Genomic DNA, 13,881 nt, shown 5'->3' on the forward strand with positions numbered 1-13,881 from the left:
CAACAAGATGTTCAGTGTGCAAGCTTTAGAGAGTCAGAGCTCCCTTCTTCAGACAGCTGACTTTTGAAGGCTTATATCCTGAAAATCTTGTTGATCTCTAAGGTGCCACTGGACTCAAATCCTGCTGTTTTTTGCCTTGTATATGAGTGTACCTGGTTATAGGCTGATGTAAAATCCAGAAGAAGATGAACATTCTTAAGTTCACCATCCTATACATGATTACCTGGGAATTTTGAGTTAAATATGCATAGGACTGGGCTGCATGTCTGATTTCATCTGGTTAAAATTGAGTTGTTCCCTTTGTATTCAAAATATACTAAACTATAGGATGAAAATGAAATTAAGAACCCAGCATGTTTCTTAATCCTGATTCTTTGTTTGAAGTGTAAATGTGTATGAATGTGATAACTTCTGTCTGGAGTCTAGTTTTAAGGTAAAAATTTCAACAGAGGTGTGCATTTAGAAGCAACAACAAACCACGATTTTCATGTCAGGACTAAGCCTTGGAAGCCCTTGAGTTCACATGCTGACATTCCTCCCACTCAGGAATTGTAAAATCTCTGTGTTCCCAACAAACCACAGTCTATTGTTTTATCCAAATTATGGATTGTTTATCCAAACTATGGATTGTTCTCTTGCCTACAAGCATAAACTATAGTTCAGAATTTTGTTTTGTAAGTAAGAGAACAAACCACAGTTTTTTGTTACCAAGCCACGTGCAGTGGACAGGGTATGTGAGCCTGAGGGTGCTTGTTCCCATGATGATAAACAAAAAGTGATTGCATCTGGATGCAGCCAATATGTTCTGGAAAGCTTCTCTGTGACAATCATTTTTTCTGCAAAGTCCGACAAAGACTTTCCTGAAAGTAAGCCACATTGAATAAAATGGAGCTTACTTCTGAGTAGGCTTGCTTAAGATTACTCCTATAATCATTTTAGTCTGAATATTTGAAAGGTCCATGCTCAGGTTCCCTTCATAAACAATAATGGCCCTTAATAGTAGGTTTTCCTGTATCATTCCCCTCCCGCCCGCCCCTAAAAACTGTCACTTCCTCTTTACTTACAAACTGGAGAGCCAGTTTCGTGCAGTGGTTAAGAGTGCGGGACTCTAATCTGGAGAGCTGGGTTTGATTCCCTACTCCTCTGCTTGAAGCCAGCTGGGTGACCTTGGACTAGTCACGGCTCTCTGGAGCTCTCTCAGCCCCACCCACCTCACAGGGTGTTTTGTTGTGGGGATAATAATGACATACTTTGTAAACCTCTCTGAGTGGGCATTAAGTTGTCCTGAAGGGCAGTATATAAATCGAATGTTATTGTTATTATTATAAATTATTGCAATATTTTTTATCATAATATTGTCTCAAAACATCTAACAGTCTAAGAGAACTTCAGTAGCCATCAGAAGAAATGGGCTTTTCTGGGCCAGTAGTGAAGTTGCCAAGTGGACCTTTAGGGAGAGGGCATTTCACAGGTGCAGCCACATGACTGAGAAGGCTCCAAAGTTTAATTCAGGTCAGAGGGGTAGATTTCCACAGGACCCATTGACACCACGAAATTCTTTTCCTGCACTGGAAGATCTGTGTTGTACATTCTTAAGGTCTGGTCACAAAAATGAAGTGTGTGTCACAAGCTAGAGGGCTACACATTTGAAGTGTAGTCTAGAGGAAATAAAACATTCTTAAATTCTCTTAAAATAATCTCATTTAAACTGATTTAGTTTTAGAACGTTGAATGCTTGACTGGCAGAACGTTTCTTTGAATTTTATACTCCTCAGTGAACATTTTTGGAGTCAAGATTCGGGTCTGATAACTTTCTAAACTTTCTCTGGGTTGTTCTTTCAGATACAAGCTGCACATTTTAAATGTCCACCTGGATGTTTGTATTTCAATATATTTGTATAACAGCCTTATTCAGAAACTTGGTATATGATCCTCAAATATGATCCTTAAACCTACAGTTTAATCTTATTCATCTCCAAGGAATGGCATCTTGAAGTAGTTAATGAATCAGATTTCATATTTTTCAGGAATTCAATAGAGCATATGTTGCTAATGCTACGAGTCCATTGGACTAGTCCCATTAGCTTGCAGCCAGTTACTAAGATCCTGCCCAAATGATCCAAAGCATTTACTGAGAAGTTATTAGGGTCTTAATGTATTGTCGAAGGCTTTCACGGCCGGAGAACAATGGTTGTTGTGGGTTTTCCGGGCTGTATTGCCGTGGTCTTGGCATTGTAGTTCCTGACGTTTCACCAGCAGCTGTGGCTGGCATCTTCAGAGGTGTAGCACCAAAAGACAGAGATCTGAGACACTGAGAGATCTCTGTCTTTTGGTGCTACACCTCTGAAGATGCCAGCCACAGCTGCTGGCGAAACGTCAGGAACTACAATGCCAAGACCACGGCAATACAGCCCGGAAAACCCACAACAACCATATTAGGGTCTTCTTCAGAGTAGAAGTACAGCCTTGCGTAGATGAAATTTCCAAGTTAAAATGCATCATTTGTGCAGCTTGATCCTATACATGTTTACTTGGAACTTGTTGTAGTGGTTAAGAGTGCAGGACTCTAATCTGGAGAACCGGGTTTGATTCCCCACTCCTCCACTTGAAGCCAGCTGAGTGACCTTAGGTCAGTCACAGCTTGTAGTTTTCTCAGCCCCACCCACCTCACAGGGTGATTGTTGTGGGGATAATAATAACATATTTTGTAAACTGCTCTGAGTGGGTGTTAAGTTGCGCTAAAGGGCAGTATATAAATCGAATGTTGTTGTTATGAACTGTCATAGTGTTCAGAGGACTGTGGCTGAAAACACACATCCTGACATAGTGCTCAACTGCTGGAATAATAGCATCTTCCTGGCGTGATTTCTGATGTCATTGCGCCATGAGAGCGGAATCGTGGCACGATGACATCAGAAATCGCGCCAGGAAGACACTCTCATTCTGGCAGTTTAGTGCTATGCCGGGATGTGTGGATTCAGCCTTACTCCCAAGAAAATGCACACAGGGCCAAATTTCTAGAGCCCGAAAAAACAAGCTCATCTCATGCCATTTCTTTCTACAATGGCAGTTCATCTCATATCCCTTGTCTCCATCCTTGTCATATGTACTTTCAGATTGTGAATCTGCAGATATATTTCCCGCTAAACATCTATGTTGTACTTATGAATCTTCCAGGCTATTTTTTTTATTAATAAGGTACCTTTAAATGCCTTTCATTGCTGATAGTATGTGTTTAAAAACACATGGTCAGATTTATATGTGTTTGGTGCACGACGTAGCATTTGGGAGCCACAGCAGCTTTGCTTGTCCCATATCTGTAAATTGTCATTCCATATATAATAAACCCTAATCCATGGATTACTGTATTTTCAGCTCTGGCTGTGTCATGGGGTTGGGAGTTGTAGTTGCATACCCTGTCAGTTAATTGACATTGGGATGATAACTGCATGAAGACTGAGGAAGCAGGCAAATATCCTGAACATGACTATTCATAGGAGATTACATTTTCCAGCCTTCCAAGTAAGAGGGGGCAAGCACAAGCACATCAGCCCACCTGCTGTGCCCACAGCACTCCATACATAAGTTTGGAGCATTTTGAGTACTTGCCATGCCCCTGTGTGCAATTGCGTAGCAGCACTGCAGCGCTGTCAGATAGCTATCTCTGACAATATGCCTGGCAATTGACTTGTAGGAAAAAAAGTATTCTTATGAGAAGCATATTTATATGAGCAGCTTATTGTTGGAGCTGTGAACTCAAGGGAAGTTAAAATACTCTTCGAGGAAAAGAAAAACCATTGTGGGAGCAGTCAGCCACCAGGGATATATCAGCAGAAACATGTCAGGAATGTGGAATTATACCCAAGTGGCCATGTTTGATCCAATAGTCACAGGCTCTGTACATAGAGAGCCAACATGCACACCGAGGGAGCAGGAATGATCTACTACCCAAGGGGACAGATTCCATTACGTGCACAGCTTGAAGGCACATGGGCTTTGACCCTGCCCCTTCTTACACGCATTTGCCCAAACAAAAGCCCAGCGCTTATACATGTATTTGCTCATTCTTGTGATCTTAATCTTTACTTTCCATGGTGATGGGGCCAGTGCATGTACAGCTCATATGTCCGTAGGCACGGTGACCACATTTTGACAAATGCACATATGAGAGGGTAGACCCAGCACAGTCATCCCTGTTATTCCGCAACATATGTTGATGCTGTGCACTGTACTGGACTTTGACTGTGTGCATACAGCCGAATAAGGATATAAAATAGACTGAGCTTGAGCGGTCAGGTTTTAACACTTCTCCATATTATTAAAATAAAAATGGAAACCTGGTACTACAAAGAAAGGCTAGGATAGACTTTCTCTCTAGCGTGTTCATGTTTTTATGTGCAGGGCATCTTAACATGAACAAGCATTCCAGAATTGTATCCCACCCACACTCAGATGCTTGCAGTCTGGAGTGGTACAGTCAGTCTCACTACCTAATTCTCACCTCATTCTGCAGGTGTAAACCAGGCCTTCGATTTTGCCATGCGGGGCCCCAAGTTCAAATTCTTCTCCAGCCCTAAATAACAGCAACTTTCCTTATGGAAGAGGCTGCTGAGATATAGATTATGAACACTTTCATGCTGTAGAAGATCAGTTGAACAATCCATTCCTGAATATGCTCATTGGCAGCATGCCGGTAGAAAGTCTGGCTCCAACAGCATTTTTGTTCTGCTTTTCCTTTTCAGCCTGAATCTCCAAGGCAGACGGAAAGCCACAGGTCAATCATATTGTCTACATACAACTTGGATTTGCTGTACCAAGCCAAGCGTAAGTGCAATGCCACCCAGGAGTATGATATCGATCTATACGAAGGAGAACTGGTGGCTGTTGTGGAGCAAAAGGATCCCTTTGGAAGTGCAGGCAGATGGCTGGTTGACACCGGAAGTAAGTCCTTTGTGCACTTTGCTTTAAGGATGTAGATCTCCAGGTGACATTTGTGGATGCAAAGCTGGGGTAAACCAAAGAGGCCGAGTGGGAAAAAAAGACAGAGAGAACATACGATGCAATATGCAGATAAAACCAATTCACTTACATGCACAGAACATCAATAATTGAATGCCATGATACATAGGTGATCTTCAGAACGACCAGACTTTTTGTTGATAGAATTCATAATTCCCCACCCCATGCATTTTTTTCCAAAGCTGGCTTTTAATTACTATCTTTTAATGTTTTTATTATTTTTGTTTTGTAAGCCATCTTAGGCAGGTTCCTGGAGAGGAGAAATAATTTTTTTCTGTGACAAGCTACGGCTGAGAAAATAGGCTTAATTCGAAGTGATCGAAAATAAGAATCCGTGCAGAAGAGATGTCCGAATGAGTAAAGTATGCTAAAATGCAGAAACTACAGGGGAGAGGAGCAAGATCCATGCCCAGTAGCACCTTAAACATCAACTAGATTTCCAAGGTATGACCTTTTGAGAGTTAAAGCTCCATGCTCATACCTTGGAAATCTAATTGGACTTTAAGGTGCTGTTGGGCCTGGATCTTGCTCTTCAACTGCAGACCAAATGCAGCTCCCCACCTTAAACTACTGACAGGGGAGAGAGTCTTTGGAATGTCTACTAGCAAGGGAAATCATCCTTTTTGTCTCTGCACATCTCCTTGACATGGATCACAATTTAAATGGTCTCAGTCCAATCTATTGGTTGCCAAGTCTTCATGAGACCCATAAGGAAGTCTTAGAAAGACTTTCAGTTAAATCCTAAGAAGAGTTACTCCTGTCTAAGCCCAGTCTGAGTAAAATCAATGGGCTTAGTCTGGAGCAACTCTGCTTAGGATTTCACTGAACGTTTTATCACCACACACCTGTCCATGTTCTCTTGGTTATAGCCTCTGTTAAAGTCCCAGAACAGGAGTACTGTTTGCTCAGACTCTCCATTTTCCAAGCCTAGAGATGGCCTTCTGTCCAGCAGCCAGTTTTGAAATTTCTCGCTGACATAACACCTCTGCAAGCTTCCTGATTCACCTCTTGCTGTCTTCATGATGCTCCCTGGAACTGGACAGCTATTGGACTCTCCAAACTGTGGTAGAAGACAAGCACTGTGAACTGGCACAATAATCATGATGTTTTCCATAGCCACTCCATTTGGTTCTTTCTTCATTGACATTTTACTCATGTCCTGCATGCTGCTGTGGCTCCAAAGACCAGGTCAGGTTTCATCTGACAAAGGGTCCATCCCTCCTCCTTGAGAAGGTGCTTAGTGGGAGAGCCTGTTTTGCATGTGGAAGATTTTATCTGCGGCATAACTGGAAGGGACCAGAGCTAGAAAAAAACACGTTTCTTCCTGAGACCCTGGAGAGTTGCTGCCTGTTAGAATAGATAAAATTGAACTAGATGGACGAAATCTCTGACTTCATAGCAGCTTCATCTGCTCCTAGAAGTTCCAAATCCTGCATGGTGACTTCTAGAGTTTGCTGCTGCAGTTGAACAGAAAAGTTTCCAGCATGATCAGCCATGCAGAGTTATTCCTGTCTAAGCCCATTGGAGTAACTCAGCATGGAATCAATCGCACTGTGAGTTTCTTAGGTGACATTATAATTTGAGAATTAGTATAATTTGCATTGTTTTGCACTTTAGTTCTGGGTTGCATATGTTTGGCTTTTAACTTGCAGTAAACAAAGACTTCAGCTTTTATCAAGTGGTTGAAAAATAATTCTTCAACAGTCTTTCTCATCTTTCCCTAGTTTCGAAAGGATATGTTTACTCCTCCTTCTTGAAACCCTATAATCCAGCAAAGGTGCAAAAGGATGCTGGGGAAGCCAGTTTTTGTGATGGTGACTTTGATAACATCAGCCTCTTTGTCTCTTCACGGCAAATGGAGGACGGCGGCACCAAAGCTGCTGGACATAAGAGAAGTGACAGTGGCTCTTCCTATAACAGTCTGAGTGAAAAACCTGCAGTTAATGGGACAGAGACTGATAGCATTTATGAAATGGATGACCAACATGTAAGAACTCTTTTCTTTCTTGTCTGAGGTAAAACTGGCCCACTTTAGAACAGAGGGCGACAGGGCCCAAATTTAGGGATTATGTAGGATGATAAGAGTTAAGAAAAGTGATGCTTCTGAATTTATCACTCTATATAACAGCCCCTGAGTAGGCTAGATCCAGCGCAAGGACTGTGAAAGGACCACACAAGGAACTTCAATCTTATGGGGTTTCCCCTCCCCCAAGTAGCCATTTCTGATCCCACAGAATTTTATTCCTGGGCTCACAAGACATGGGTTGTGAGTCTAGAGTGGGAAGGGGAAAGAATTACTCCCTTCTTCCACTTCTGTCAGCAGTTTTCCACTCATGGAAGAGGTACGGGTGAGCCATTTCACCTTCTTCCTCTTCCCCACTGCAGCCACCTGAGCTGCATGGTTATTACGCAACCCCCGGAATAAAGTTTCCAAGAGTTGGTAGAGACTGCTGAGGGGAAGGGGAAGCTGGGAAGATCAGCAACTATCAGAAGCTTCTATCGACAGATTGCGGGATGAAACTCAGTGCTACCACAGTTTCCAATTGTCTGTTTACATCAGAGGTAGCCAGCTTAACTATGGCTGTGGAGCTGTTCAGCTAGGAAAGCATGATTTGGCAAACACACTTTGTAATTCCTATGGTACTCAGGCACTTTTCCCCACTCCCCTTGATGGGTCACTTTCTTTTCCCCTGATGTATCTGATGAAGGGAACTTTGATTCTCAAAAAATTATACCCTGGATACCTTGCTGTTAAGGTAGTACTGGACTCAGATCTTGCTATTCTACTGCAGACCAACACTAGTTTGATTCACTGAGATAGAACCAAACTTAACTAGCCCTAATAGACTAAGTTACCAGGGTGAGGGTGGGAGGGAATCACATGCAAGTCTTGAGACTCTCAAACTTCTAACAGTGAATGAGTTTGGCTTCCGGTTTAAATAATGGCTTTGTAATAAAAAATGTTGTACTAGAAGCTCAGATTTGTTTACATCCAGAGTGGATCAATGCAGTCCTAAGCATAGGTATTATACATATAACTCTGTTGAAGTCAATTGGCTTAGAAGGGTGCTATTCTGCTTAGAATTGCACTGTATACCTACAAGGCATTCCTATATCCTTCCCCCCATATCTCTGTCTCGGTTCTTTAGCTAACCTTCCTACCTGGTTCTCTAAACTTTTACTTTCCAGGAAATGAATTTACTGATTCAAGAATGTCCCCTACTGCTACAATTTCAAACTTAATATTAAGTCCAGCAGTGTGCAACATTCTCTGCAGTATGTAAAAGAGATACTAGCTGCATTAAAAGAACCTGGTCCAAAATGAACCCATTCTGTCCCAAATTATTTTTTAAAAGAAGATTCTGGTACATAAGGGGTTCATTTTGAAGTTTTTTAAAAAAATATTGCACAGCGGAATTGTTGCAGTTGTGTGGAAAGACAATAAAGCTAGGTATTTTACTATTCCACTACATCAGGGGTGGGCAATTGTTTTGGCTCGGGGGCCACTTTGTGGGAGCGGAGGTTAGCGGAGGGCTGCACCTTTTAAAATGATTGCATTCATTAGTTAACTTTGCATTTCAGAAAAGGTATAAATTGTATCATAAAAATCAATAAATATAAATTAAATAAAATAGTGGTAGTTTTATTCAATTTATTTATTGTGCTAATTTCATATCATCTATAGCTCGGTTCAAGGCGGATTTTTCTGACTGTCTTGGCGGGCCACAAAAAACTCTGTAGTGGGCCGCATGTGGCCCGCGGGCCGCAATTTGCCCACCCCTGCACTACATAATAGAGGGTTCATGCAATTCAGTTACTTGAGAATAATTTTTAAAAGCCCTTTGGTTTAAGAGAAGAATTACAGGCCAGCATTTTCCCTTGTTCTTATAGTCTTTGTTCTGTTTCTCTGCAAATTGGTTTCAGTTCCTTTAAAATGTTCATTAAAAAATTAGTCACATGCATATTGAAATCAATTATATGGAGCATCCATTGGAAGTAATGGGTGCAACTGCAATGTAGCCGCAAAAGAAAATGGGAAAGTATAGCAGCAGGAAGACAGAATTTTATGTGGGCACAATGCAGTGCCTGTATTGCTCAAATAGCACAGGAGTCAATATGGTAGCTTTAAGGTATGATTTCCGCATTTTTCAAACTATTAGTGGAATTGTAGGCGCCTTATTTCTTATATTAAATAGGTGAGCATTTGGTAGCTCAAGATCACTGAAAAAACTCATGGCTGAAACTTCTGAATTTGAAATTTCAGGAGTTGAGGTTAATAGTGTAACATGTAATAGCAATATGTTAATATATAATAGGGTATGAGAGAGGCAATTAACAGATTCTCTTATTGGTGTTCTGACCAGTCTCTGCATCTAAACTGTTTTTGGGTTTGTATGACCATTCTGGGTTTGAAATTAGAGATGTCTCATTTACAATACAGTGAAGTGATTAAGGTAGAATACATTTTGACTTTTCTTTCCCCCAACTCCATCCCTAGACTTTCTATGCGGTTCACGCATTTCAAGCCAGGAGTCACCAGGAACTGAGTCTTGAGGAATATCAGCGGGTTCGGATCCTTCGGTTTTCTGATCTGAGTGGTAATAAAGAATGGTGGTTAGCTGAAGCAAAAGGAGAAAGAGGATACGTGCCAGCTAATTACCTTGGGAAGATGACATATGCTTAATGAAGAACATTAATAGGACTTGAGATGGCACATTGGCACCAAAAGACTTCATTTTTGTTATTGTTGGTATCAACCGTGTGTGCTTTTGTACCTGCAAAAGGAGTGGTACATTTTAAAATCAAAAGCTGAAGACTTCATATATGTGTTTTCATTCCTTTCCTGAAATGCTTGCAAAGAAGAATCGCCACTTATATCCGTGTCACATTTCAGCCCTCGAGTTCTAGGATAGTAGAGCCATTTAACTATGATATTCACTGGGTTTCCTTGGTGAATCTTTATGTTTTGGCCTAACTTATGGTGTAGTGGCTAGAGTAGCAAGGTCGAAGTTCAGATCTCCTCTCAGTGATGAAGTTAATTGGGTCATCTTGGGCTAAATCTCTTTTAGTTTATCTACTTCACAGGATTGTTGTAAGGATAAAATAAGGGAAATTCTACATGCTCTTGAGTTCCTCCAAAGAAGGGTGGACTAAAAACAGGATGGATGAATAGCTAGCTAATTGTTATGAAGCTAAAATGCTTTCCAGTTAGGGCTGGGTAGAAAACTTGCATGTTCTGGAGGACAATGAAGAATTCACACACAAATAAGGTTTTCCCATCTTTATACAGCATTGAAAAAGGGCACGTAGTCTTCAAGAACTGTAAGAAAAAACAGTCTATTAAAAAAGACACATTTTGTGTCTTTTGAGACGAGTGGACTCTGTGACTCTCTCAGCAGGAAATGTGCAAGTTCCTGTTGCATTTTTAATTCTAATTCTACTGTTTATGAATATTTCAAAATTTTAGCAGCTGGGGAGGGCTAGAGAACTAGTTCATACTGATTGTATCTCTGACAGTAGATCCAGAGGAGTTAGCCGTGTTAGTCTGTAGTAGCAAAATCAAAAAGAGTCCAGTAGCACCTTTAAGACTAACCAATTTTATTGTAGCATAAGCTTTCGAGAATCAAGTTCTCTTCGTCAGATGCATGATCATGCATCTGACGAAGAGAACTTGATTCTCGAAAGCTTATGCTACAATAAAATTGGTTAGTCTTAAAGGTGCTACTGGACTCTTTTTGATTATCTCTGACAGTAAATCTGAAATGAAATATACAAAATGATTCCCAGCTGGAAACAAAACCTTTCCCATTTAGTCAAACTAGTTTTTCCTGAAGGTAAGGTGACTAGAAGTCTTACTTTATCTTAAGTGTATTGCAACAGGGTAATCCTTGGCAATGGCGTTGCAAGTAAAACGGGCTGGGATCTGACCTTTATCATGACACCAGATTTCCTTTCACGTTTGGCGCTTTTGACTATTTCTATGAATTCCAGAAAGAAAACACTGGAACATAAGTAGCAAGAGATTTATAGTTCTCAATCAAAATGGCATTTCCACATTTTGTGTATCTATGTTCTCTAGGCCTAACACTGGCCGATTCCAGATGACTAACCTTAAGTCGCTTCATGCCGCCCTCTTCCGGATCGCGACGGGGAAAATGCGAAATATCGCGTTTCCTCACGCGAGTTTTGCACGACGACGCGCAAAACTCGCGCGAGGAAACGCGATATTTCGCATTTTCCCCGTCGCGATCCGGAAGAGGGCGGCATGAAGCGACTTAAGGTTAGTCATCTGGAATCGGCCACTGTTTGCCTTTTCAAACATACTGCACATATGTACAACATGAAGGTCAGAATTAAGGAACAAACAGAAATGTGGAAATGAAGTTTTGACAATATCTTAATTCATTTTACATTTTGAAAAATAAAAACTCTCTGATGTCCCAGTGTGTTATAGAACTAGCAAAGAAGAAAGCAGTAAGAGCAAGTGTGTGCGTGTGTATACGTGAGAGAGCATGCAAGCAGTGAAGAGGATCATTTACAAACACAGGAATCAGCCTTGCAAGGTTCAGAACATAATAAAAGTACCAAGTTACAGCAAATAGTTCCTACTAATTTAGTGGGAGCATTTGTTTAGTGTGAACGAAGCCACATTGAATTACATCATGTCATTAAAGGGCATGTGGCAGACACTAAAGTGTTTGAACACGAACCTCACTGGTGTCATTCTCAGTGCACATACTCATGGCTTTTGAAGTTTGTGACTGATGAAATGTTCATGCCAGTGATCCTGCTGTGCCCATAAAGGTCATTAGCCATTGTAATTATCTTTTTCAGATTACAAACAAAATGTGGGGAGAATGAAACATAGCCTTGATGCAGCCTAGCTTTTGCTAGCTGCTGTCATGATCCCAAGGCCTAAAAACTGCATGGGCTGAGTTGACTACCCTTATCAGTTAAGCTACCTTTTGTTTATGTAAACAATTTGTAACCAAAAACTCAATTGTCAGAAAGCTTCATTTTGCCATGCTTCACATTTCAGAGCAGGTTCCAGCAGACCTTGTCCTCCTAGTTGTAGGTGAAAGCTGCAAGCAGCTGAATTGTGTGCAAGGAGCTAAGATCCACACAGTGACGGTCATTGTAGGACACAAATATTAGGAACACTAATGATTTTTAGGATCTCAGTTCTGAGGTGCATGTTATATTTAGTCTCTGGTTTTCAGGGCCATTAATGGACTTGTTGAAGTTGGAAACAGAATCACAGGCTAGTTAAAGGCGATTGGCCTCTAGATGTCTTAATAAAGAACGCCACTTTCTTTCAGGAACATTCAGGTACAAGCTTTGACTCTCAAAAGCTTATACCGTGAAACTCTTGTTGGTCTCTAAGGCGCCACTGGACTCAAATCCTGCTGTTCTACCAACACAGCTACCTACCTGAAACTTTTAAGTAGAATGTTAAATCTAAGGAAAATGGGCTTCCATGTTATTACATTCCAAGTGATCTTGAAGTCTAAAAAAGGATATAAACTTTATAAGTGGTGACCAAGAGTCCACAATAAATGTACTTACTGTATTCTCAGTATTCACTCCTACAGTGGGGCCTACATGAGCCCTCTAAGAAACTACAGCTAATTGAATGTACGAAAAATCCAAAAGAGCCCAGTAGCACCTTTAAGACTAACCAATTTTATTGTAGCATAAGCTTTCGAGAATCAAGTTCTCTTCGCCAGATGCATGGTACAGAAACTGTACCATGACCAGTTTCTGTACCATGCATCTGACGAAGAGAACTTGATTCTCGAAAGCTTATGCTACAATAAAATTGGTTAGTCTTAAAGGTGCTACTGGGCTCTTTTGGATTTTGCTACCACAGACTAACACTGCTAACTCCTCTGCATCTATGAATGTATGAATTCATTTATACAGAAAAGCAGATGGAATTTAGCACAACTAACATCAAAGACAGTGAGCTATATTAGGAGAGTTGTTGGGCCCAAACTTTGTGAAGATGGATGTGTTATGCAGAAGGGAAATTTCCAGTATGCACTGCCCCCCCCCCATCTCAGTATCATGGGATAAGCTGAACAAAAAAAATCTTATCTTGTGGAATAAGAGCTTTCAGGGTCGATATACGGCAGCCCTAATCAGTAGTGTGGTGGTGGAAAGTGCTGTCAAGTCATAGCCACCATATGGCAACCCCTGCTGGCGTTTTCAAGGCAAATAACTAACAGAGATCATTCGCCTGCCCCCGCATAGTGAGGTCTCCCTTTCAATTGCAAAGCAAGACTGACTCTGCTTAGCTTCCAAGATCTGATGAGATCTTAGCAGCCAGCCTGAAAAAATGAGATCATAGCAAAGTGATATAATTGATCAGTTTGCATAGCTGAGGGTTATGGTGGAGGGGGTATTATATTTTGATCTGTAGGATTAAGGTTAATCAAATGAATTGAAGCCATTGAACATAGTATAGAAGCCCGGTTGAAATGAATAGGAACAAAGAAAACAGGGTAACCATGCAACTGCATGACTCACCAGCATGGAGTGTATCCACTGTGTTTTGCACAATAATGTCAAACTGAGATGATTGCTACCTGAGACTCACTTTTGAATTTGGTAAACCAGCATCTATGTAGCTTTCTTATTATAATTGCACATGCAAACATGATCTATAGTTATTCCTTCCACAGATGTCTGTATTAACGTTTCTTCATATAGTTCCACTTCAGTCTTAAAGAATGATTTTGCATCCACCAAAACACAAATAGCTTAGTTCCTCCTCTCCTCCTTTTGCCAATGCTTGCTACAAAGGCAAAAGACTAGAGATTTATGACTGTGAATATCAAAAACAGCATTATATGAGAATCA

The 13,881-nt window shown here is 40.9% G+C and overlaps 1 protein-coding gene across 1 annotated transcript in view; it reads left to right on the plus strand.

Moving 5' to 3' along the window:
• Positions 1 to 10,567, plus strand: part of ARHGEF38 (Rho guanine nucleotide exchange factor 38) — a 68,962-nt gene extending 58,395 nt beyond the window's left edge. Inside the window, exons 12-14 of the mRNA XM_054990300.1 lie at positions 4,743 to 4,941; positions 6,744 to 7,006; positions 9,518 to 10,567. Coding sequence (XP_054846275.1) covers positions 4,743 to 4,941; positions 6,744 to 7,006; positions 9,518 to 9,703 — 648 coding nt within the window. The 3' untranslated portion in view covers positions 9,704 to 10,567. The remainder of the gene's footprint in view (positions 1 to 4,742; positions 4,942 to 6,743; positions 7,007 to 9,517) is intronic.
• The last annotated feature ends 3,314 nt before the right edge of the window (positions 10,568 to 13,881 follow it).

Source organism: Eublepharis macularius, chromosome 10 (genome assembly GCF_028583425.1).
Source record: "Eublepharis macularius isolate TG4126 chromosome 10, MPM_Emac_v1.0, whole genome shotgun sequence".
NCBI classification, from domain to species: domain Eukaryota; kingdom Metazoa; phylum Chordata; class Lepidosauria; order Squamata; family Eublepharidae; genus Eublepharis; species Eublepharis macularius.